At 33.2% G+C, this 9,568-nt stretch overlaps 1 protein-coding gene across 1 annotated transcript; it reads left to right on the top strand.

Annotated features, from left to right (window-relative positions):
* Positions 1–2,147: 2,147 nt before the first annotated feature.
* LOC124821888 (outer envelope protein 61) lies at positions 2,148–8,324 on the top strand. Its single transcript, XM_088097933.1, has 11 exons — positions 2,148–2,590; positions 3,115–3,345; positions 3,837–3,893; positions 4,033–4,161; positions 5,405–5,482; positions 5,571–5,641; positions 5,931–5,980; positions 6,099–6,282; positions 6,505–7,066; positions 7,380–7,523; positions 7,793–8,324. The coding sequence occupies exons 1-11, from the start codon at positions 2,495–2,497 to the stop codon at positions 7,937–7,939; spliced, it is 1,749 nt and encodes a 582-aa protein (XP_087954059.1). The 5' UTR covers positions 2,148–2,494; the 3' UTR covers positions 7,940–8,324.
* Positions 8,325–9,568: the final 1,244 nt, after the last annotated feature.

Here is a 9,568-nt window from a genome sequence, read left to right as displayed (position 1 = left end):
ATTAAATATCGTTCTAATGATATGAGTAATCGTCCGCATCAGCTTAATACTCATTATCCAAAATAATAAAAAATTAAATAATGATATAGGTACTCGAGTGCTCGTGCGATCGTCCGCATCACCCTAGCACTCAATACCCTCAAATTTCCTAAATAAGTAAATAACGGTATTAGCACATCTATGATGGCTCGCATCGTCCTTGTGCTGGAAACCTTTTCTCTTTCTTTTATAAAAAATATCAAAAAAATATTTTAAACGATCCTTGATTCTCCATCAAAAGTGAAGATACGTAGGAGCAAGGTCAATCCTTGTCGAGCCCAAAAACCTAAAAAATTTTGTTTATTTAGAGTTTTATTTTAGGAGATAGTTAAACAATCTAAAAATCACATCCTATTCACGTATTTAGTTAAAGGTATTGCCTTAGGGTAGGCGTTGTAGGATGTTAATACCTTCCCTACACAAGGCAAATGAATATACATATAGAGGATTTAGTTAAAGGTATTGCCTTAGGATAGGCGTTGTAGGATGTTAATACCTTCCCTACACAAGCAAATGAATATACATATAGAGGCTCTCATATCAAATGTTAAATAAAATGTGTACAAACTGACCTAAACATGTTACATAAAATTTTAATAACACATCCAGATCAACACAGGAAAGCAAAAAAGTGAACAAAATGTGTAATTTTGTTTTCTAAAGGTTCACTCACTCAATACTTGATGTTGTGTTTATTCGAGACTTAGTGATCAAAATTGAGAGTATCTCATCTCTTTTATAGAGTCTGGCCATCATAGGATTCAAATGAATGAGTTTGTTACTATTGTATAAGTTAATGAAACAAAAAATTAGTAACTATTGCATAACCTCCATACAATTGAAAAAAAAATGTTTAACAACTTAATAAACCACATTATGTTCCTTAAATAAAGGAACCAAAACTGTCACAATATTTAAAATATTACTAACATCAAGTATTTATAAATCTAGTTTGTTAAGTATTAACTTAACCATACTTGTAAAGTACTATTCTTTTGATAACGCCAACTTATCAAATTTGATACAATCCCATTTCTTTCACCTCATATCCACCCTCTCATATCCACCCTCTCGTATTCACTCTTCAATCCAAATAGAAACTAAAAGAGCTCCATATCAACAGTAAAGAAGTAATAATAAATTATTATTGACCTCCCTAAAAAAATTCACATATTTAGATTATAAATAAAAGATAATAAAAATTTATGACATATATAATAAATTAACATTATAATAGCAATAATATATTTAATACCATATATTTTATTGTTATATGATATAAAATAATATTTATAATATCAATATATCATATAATTAAATTATTAGTATTTGATCATATATTTATGTTAATATATTATAATTCACCATCAAATATCTTTGATAATATTAACCACTTTAAACTAATATTATTGAATGTATTTGTTAAATAGCATTTTTTATATATTTGTTAGAACATCCAAGTACATATATAAAATAAAATAAAATAAATATTGTGTCAATATTGATAACATATTTATTTTATCTCAAAATTATGAAACTTTTTGTTAAAGCTTCATGCAACATGTGAAATGCTTGAAACATTATACATGGTCACATATTTATCCATCTTGTTGATGATGCTTATGTTTGTTAACAAATATTTACCTCAACCAATTACTCAAAAACTTCTGTATACTTACTATTTTCAACATATAGATTATAAAATTGAAATAATGTATACATAATATTAAAATAGATATATTTAGAGATAACAGAATTTCTTACCACAATTTAAAAATATTTTTAAATACATAAAATTTAAAGGTACAATAACAACAAATATCACATAAATATAAAATTTCTTTAAGCAAACAAAAGTCATGGATCAACACAATAATAGTATTATGAGGAAGTAGTTATATCTCATAAATACATGAAAAAATTATTCAAAATAAGATATAATAATCTATCTTATCTGGTGGTAAATAAGTAGTCATCACGTTCCAATTACAGCACAAGAACAAAACTGCAATTGTGTTTTATAATTAAGAAAGCCAAAAATCGTAGCCGTGAGTGGGGAAGAAGTTTAAGATCACAAAAACGTGGAAAGGACAAGAGAGTAATATCAATCGACCATCTTTACGCATATTCGAGTCTTGTCTGATCGGTTGGTTCTCTCTTTCCTGTTTCATTCCTATTTTATTTTGTTTTTCCTCTTTTCAGATTTGGTAGGCGGCACCTCCAAATCGAACCCTTTTTTCTTTCCAATTCATAGTACCTCAATTCTACCCAACACAACACCTTCTCTTCAAGTTTCCCAAAACGAAATAACAAGTAAAACGTTCATTAACCTTTGGAAGGTTTGTTCCATTCCAAAGAGCAAAAGCCTCGCACCCCTTTCCCCCTTCATCAACATTTGTCTCAAGCTTCGTTCTTGAAGTTCTGGGGTTGCTCAGATTTGAGTTGGGTATCGAGAATGTTCAACGGCATGATGGATCCCGATTTGATTAGAATCGCTCAGGAGCAGATGAGTCGCATGTCACCTGCTGAGTTGGCTCGGATCCAACAACAGGTATGCCTTTTATCCTTCTCTACTTTTCTCTGCAATTGTATTTGTGGGTTTGTTGCATGATGTTTTGGGCTCTGAGGTGCAATGCCAGAATCAGGTTTTTAAATTGCTGTGGCATTTGTAGTTTCCTTGCGATCGTTGATTTCCTAAAATAGTTTATTGATGCGGCCACAATTGGTGCCAGGGGATTTTTTCTTTTTTTTAAATCCTTTTCAGAATTAACTGTAATTCGTTATGAACTCATCCCTCTATGATGCCCTTCTCGGAGGGTACAAAATTGGCAAAATTATGTGGGTTTTGTTGAAGAAGCTCTAAATCTAAAGCTTTTTATAATTATGGTTTGGCTACCTTTTTTATAATGTCTGTGTTTTTGTGAATTTAAATTTGAATATTAGGGTATGGAATGTTAGTATTTAGGATAAGTTTTTTTTTTCATGTGAGGGAACATGTCTTGGGTTTTGATGCCGGGGTTTGTATATATGATCAAGATTAATTGTGTTGTTGTGCAATGTTACTTGGAATTGCAGATGATGTCTAATCCAGAGCTGATGAGGATGGCCTCGGAAAGCATGAAGAACATGAGTTCTGAAGACTTTAAACTTGCTGCTGAGCAGCTAAAGCATACTCGTCCAGAAGAAATGGCTGAGATTGGTGAGAAGATGGCCAATGCGTCTCCTGATGAAGTGGCAGCGATGCGATCCCGGGTTGATGCCCAGATCAAATATCAGTTGAGTGCAGCTGAGATGTTGAAGAAGCAGGTGAGCTGTTAGTGAGAACTTTAACTGATAGTGTCTTTGTAAAACATGAACTGTAAACCTCTGGAATTTTTTTTTTTATCTTATATATTGATTTGTCATGCATGAGATGAGAGAATGAGATGAATAGATTTTGTAGGCAAAAGGGAAGATAGGCTGGGGTATGAAAGAGTAGTTAACAGGCACATTTTATTTTTTTCCTGTTGGATGCATACTATGACAATGTGGCAGCCAATGTGGCAGCCTGTTAAATTAAAATAATTCGCTGAAAAACAAATTATGATACAGTGAGGAAAATGCTTTTCAAGAATTATTGATCCATTGAGAAAGATATGGAATGTTCTAATCGGAAAATATACATGCCGTCATTGCATAATACTTATAAGACACAAATGTGGCACTGTTATTACCCTCATAACATATTACAAATTTTCAGTTTCTGTAAATATCTATATCGATAGTGTGTCTTGACGAACTAAAATTAAAACTTGCAGGGCAATGAACTTCATAGTCAAAGAAAGTTCAGTGAAGCTTTGAAGAAGTATACGCTTGTATGTAAACTTTCTATGGCCACTTTACCGTCTCTCACACTTTTTTTTTTTCTATCTCTCCCTATTTTGAGAATTGAAACATACGACTAAATTATCATTTTTGTATTCTTATACGCTAATTTAATTTTTAATATTATAGGCTAAAGAAAACATCAAAGAGATTCCATCTTTCCAAAGTAGAAAGCTTCTTTTGGCATGTTCTCTCAACTTGATGTCCTGTTACTTGAAGACAAGGCAATATAATGAGTGCATCAAAGAAGGTTCTGAGGTATTTGTAATTCATTTCTGTTAGAATATTTATCCTAATTATCATGATTATATTGTGTCTAGAGTTACCCTATTTATCATGATTATATTATGTCTAGAGTTACCTTATTTATCATGTATTCTTGTATCAATTTACTTTTATAAATAGAAGATTATGAGAGAGATCAATTAAGTCCTCTAGAATTATTTTACTGTTTCAATCTCAAGTTGGTATCAGAGCAGGTTTTTTGAGTCTCTTCCTACTCTATATTTTTTGCCGTCGGTGGCCTTAAATTTCATCTTTTCTGAACAGTCCCGTCCTGATTTCTGTCTAGTCTCCAAACCTTTGTCTGCAACTATCTAGCCCTGTTTGTCAATGTACAACGCCGTTTGCAGTTGTCTGGCACTGTGTGTCGTTGTTTGGTGCCATGAGGAGAAAGTTTGTCACCATCAACCACTGTAGTATGTTTCAGCCACTGCAGACCCCCATCAAACAGTGATGGAAGTTTTGTCACTGCAATTTGTTTCCGCCACTATAGGCCCCATCAGTCAGTGATGACAATTTAGTCTTTGTAGTTTGCCACTTTTAGCTATTGCAAGCCCCATCCATACCTGATGGAAATCCCGTCTTTGTTGCTGTCTACCGCTCGGCATCCACTTTTGATAGAAATCAACTTTGTCAAAGTCATTCTACTTGAAGGTTCATGGTGCTAGTTGAAGTTTCGTGGCTGTTCAATATTATTCTCCATAAGTTTGTGAGGAGTTTCTTTGGTTACACGGGTTTGTGAGTTCAATTTGGTTTATAGACATTCTCTCTCGATGGTCTAAAGCATATGTGCATTTTGTTGGAGTGAGTTTATTTATTCCAATTTGTATGCTCAGCTTGAGGGGGAGTTTTATCATGATTATATTATGTCTAGAGTTACCCTATTTATCATGTATTATTGTATCAATTTTCTTTTATAAATAGATGATTATGACATGGATCAATTAAGCCTTCTAGATTATTTTACTGTTTCAATCTCAAGTCTTTCTTTTGCCATTGAAATATGCTGTTAATCGTAAACTGTAATAACCAACTTCAATGTTTAAGTAGTGGGTATTGTGTGGATATTCTTCAGCTTAGAAGATAGGAAAGAAAAAAATAATTTCTCAATTCTATTTTTGCTTCTGTAACAATGCAAATACAGTCGTGATTTTAATTGGCTATTTGGAAATTGGCTGTTTCATCCTAGAATTGCATTAATGTGCTTTAACTATGGTAGGTTTTGGCATATGACGCAACGAACCTTAAGGCTCTTTATCGAAGAGGTCAAGCATACAAGGAACTAGGTCGACTAAATGTGAGCTTTGTTGTGACTCCATTAACATTTTTACATCAAGATTGACATTTTATTTCAGTTATATTTAGTACGATTTCTGTTTTCTTAGGATGCTGTTTCTGATCTGAGCAAGGCGCGTGAAGTGTCCCCTGATGATGATACAGTTGCAGAGCTTTTACGGTGTGATGTTACTTCCTTCCACATACTTGCACCTATCTTATAAACATAAGTAATTATTGATCTACTTATTAAATATATGCATGACACATCTACTGATGTAATTAATGAATCTTTAATTATGATTTATGAGTAATTTTTCTTCAATTTCTAACTATAAGTCCATTTAAATATCGGATTGTATACTGAATTAAGTATATCTGTTATATGTTTACTATTATGTTTTCAATTTAATCATGTGTAATAAAAGAATTAATGTTAGAAGTAAGCTGATATAAAGTGCTTATTTCAGGGATACCAAGGAAAAATTGACGATGGGAGGTGGTGAGCAATTGACTAGTGGTATGTGTGCCCCCAATTTATTTTTCTAGTTTACCTTTCACCTTGCCTTAACCCCATCAGCTATATGGTTCTAATAAATGTCATAGTTAAGTTAACCTTGTTTACATCATGCTTGTAGGAGTAGTAATCGAAGAAATAACTGAAGAAGTCGAGGATGTACCTCCTAAAAGCTCTTTGGAACAAACAGCGGTTCAAAAAAAATCTGGTGACACCTCTAAGAGTACAAGTAATGCTAACAATGGAAATTCAAAATCAGATGCAGACAGTTTAGATGCATTGAGAAAGGATCCTGAAGCTGTCAGGTAGTTAGCATTTTTATAAAAGCTGTAAATGGTCTGTTTAGAAAAACTTCCTCTAAGCATTTATAGGAGAAAAAAAGGCAATGAACTTCTCTTTAAGCTAATTTTGGAAGTTTTTATATTGACAATGATGTATTCGATATGAGTTTTAACTTTACGCAAACTAATTTTTGTTAACGGAGAAATTTATCCAAACAGGATCTAAGCATGTTGTGTTTTCTATAGGTCATTCCAAAACTTCATTCAAAATACAAATCCTGCCACGCTGGCTTCTTTGAATGCTGGACAATTCAAAGATGTGTCCCCAGATATGATCAAAACCACCTCTGATGTAATTAGTAAGATGTCACCTGATGAACTGCAAAAAATGCTTGACATGGCTTCTTCATTTCAAGGGGACAACCAATTTTTAAGAGGAGGTCCCCCTGATTCTTTTAACCCAGGATCAATGCCTCCCAATGTGACACCTGACATGTTTAAAGCAGCAAGTGATATGATAAGTAAAATGCCAGCTGATGACCTCAAGAAGATGTTTGAAATGGCATCATCACTCAAAGGGAAAGAATCTATTCCATCAGCAGCAGCAGTAGATGAGATCCAAAGAAATGTTTATAAGTCGAACATCCCATCATCAAGTACTAGTGAAACTAGTCATTTTGGGGAATCAAGTTCTTCTAATAATGTGTTTTCAAATATGAGAAACGCTTCTCAGTCAAACTTTCCTTCCTCCAGTCCTGATCTACAAGAACAGATGAGAAACCAGATGAAAGATCCAGCCATGCGGCAGGTTTGTTTCTATTACTGGTTCAGTATATAAAATGATTACTAGCTTTCTTTCACATACCTGTCTGGAATTTAAATGGAATCAAGTTTCCCTCTTTATTACTCACGTTACTGTGAGTAATTTCTGATTGGGTATTTTGTTTAATTATGAATCTGTGTTACTTTTTAGTCGCCGGCTCCCTTGTCTGAGATTGACTTTTCGCATGCTCATTTTTGTGTTTTCCTTTGGCAAGCACTATAGATTCTCTATCTAGCAACCTTCTTGTCTTCAGTATTATGTATATATTCTCTTACAAAAGCTTAATGTTGTTTTGCAGATGTTCACATCCATGATTAAAAATATGAGCCCAGAAATGATGGCAAACATGGGTGAACAATTTGGTGTTAAGCTTTCACCAGAAGAGGCAGCAAAAGCTCAGAAAGCCGTCTCATCCATGTCACCAGAGAGCTTGGATAAAATGGTATCTTCAAGCCCAAACTCTACACTATATTCATTTAGCCTGGCATTCATCAATAAAATTTAGTCTGCATTCATAAATAAAATTTTGTACCTAAGATGAGGATGGTAAATTAGACTTGTGGCAATTATAGGAAAGGTAAGATAAAATGCAAGTGAAAGTGAGATCCTTGGTTAATTGAAAAAACACATTATAGGGTTAGACAAGCTTAGGTTGGTTGGTTGTAGACTTGTTTTAGTACTAAGATGAACCTTTTCACTTTGTCTTTGTAGATGCTTTGGGCAGACAGGATTCAAAGAGGAGTTGAATCTGCAAGAAAGACAAAGAACTGGCTGCTAGGGAAGCCTGGAATGATCTTTGCAATATGCATGCTCATTTTGGCTATCATTCTTCACCGGTTAGGCTTCATTGGTGGCTAGAGTAAGGGTAAAACATTATGAGATTCCCTAGGCATTCAACCATAATCTTCTTGTGTGATGGCATGATTGAATATAAGCCAAGAGACAATGGAGAAAGGATGGGACAGACTATTGGTTACCTCGAAAGCAGTGCCAAATTGGCATCTCATCAGATGTGTCCAAATTGAGAATGTGACTGACTTTTTTTGTAATATATTAGCTTTTGAGTTGTTTGCCAATTAGCACTGGGAGGAACCCCACCATTCAATAAATTGGTAACCTTTTATCATTTTGGTATCCTAATCCTAATGTAGCGTTTGATTTGGTAAGATTATTTGTAAAATGTACACAATTACCTTTTTTGATGTTTTGCTCACTCAATTCTATGGAACTACTAATTAGAGGATATAGTTTTATCCCTGTCTGAAATTTGTTATGCTTTATCTAGTCATTATGTTGTCCCATGCCCGAGTCAAACGTGGACTTGTGAGTTGCGATTTCACTCATTTTTACTGTTGAGTCTTCTGGTCATGTGTGGCTGCTATGTTCTCACGTTTTCTTATCAAACACAGATTCTTATTCATGGTTATACGCACTTTCGAGATAAAGAATAATAGCCAAAATTTCTGTTGATGGAGCAGTTTCAAAATCAATGTGTTGAGAAGTCTTCAAGAAAATTATCATGATTTTCTCGAAAGATATCATATCATGCGATAATATTAGGACCTACCATGCACAATAGCATCTATATTATATTTTAATTCCATTGGCTAGTACATGAAATTAGATAACTTCAATCATGATAGAAACGAAAAAGGGACAAATAGAAAATTATAAAATTTGAAATAGAAGTATTACCAACATATAGCATTTGAAGTCGTGGTCCTCCTGTCGAGTTTCAATGGGTCCCACTCTTCTAATTTACTTGGAGAAATGTTTACGTGGTGGTGTTCTACCGATTGGGTTTATTTGATCTGGAGAAATGTGGGTGGTTAAAAAATTTGGTTTTATATGAATGTGCCCCCCCTGTCGTGTCCCACCCCTACGTTTTCCGATTGAAAACATTTTTGGAGAGCTAGGCTTGGCGCTATGAAGAAGCACGGAAATCATCTCTCCATATATGTATTATGATAATGTATGTAATTTATTAAGTTATCTCTTTTTCTAATAATATAAATTGTAATAAGATATGTGTGTTATAATATTTATAATGTGATACTATATCAATAATAATAGAATAATTGAAAAAAATGAAGTAATTAAATTTGATAATATAAATTAATGAAAAATATGAAGCATCACAATTTAATGATGAAATGGATAAGTTATCCTATGATGGTGACAGTAAGAACGTCTTTTTGACTTATTCAAAATTGATTTATCCATTTTATTATGGAAATGAGTAGTAGTTGATTTTTTCAATGTTTAATGTTTTGTTTGAGATCTGAAATTTGGTCTTATACATGCAGACCAATAAACTTGATTCCTAACTGGATGGTGATAAGTTCAATGACAAATTATATAGTTAGAGAAATAAACAGAGGAGAATGTTATAACTTCTTACAGTTAATCTTGTAAAACATACTATTATAAGTAGCTTGTGTGTAGGCTGTTGTTAGTTTTAGTTTTTTTTTGGAGTTTAGGAGGAAA

The sequence above is a fragment of the Vigna umbellata genome, chromosome 9 (genome assembly GCF_029865625.1).
Source record: "Vigna umbellata cultivar VRB3 chromosome 9, Vumbellata_1.0, whole genome shotgun sequence".
NCBI lineage: Eukaryota > Viridiplantae > Streptophyta > Magnoliopsida > Fabales > Fabaceae > Vigna > Vigna umbellata.
Note: the sequence above shows the minus strand (reverse complement) of the source record. Positions and strands in the feature narration are given on the sequence as shown.

Bases quoted from the DNA above. Each gene is read 5' to 3' on its own strand.
- LOC124821888 (XM_088097933.1), top strand. From the start codon at position 2,495: ATGTTCAACGGCATGATGGATCCCGATTTGATTAGAATCGCTCAGGAG. The intron at 5,981-6,098 runs GTATGTGTGCCC...TCATGCTTGTAG, and splicing joins TGGTGAGCAATTGACTAGTG to GAGTAGTAATCGAAGAAATA. The intron at 7,524-7,792 runs GTATCTTCAAGC...TTGTCTTTGTAG, and splicing joins CAGAGAGCTTGGATAAAATG to ATGCTTTGGGCAGACAGGAT.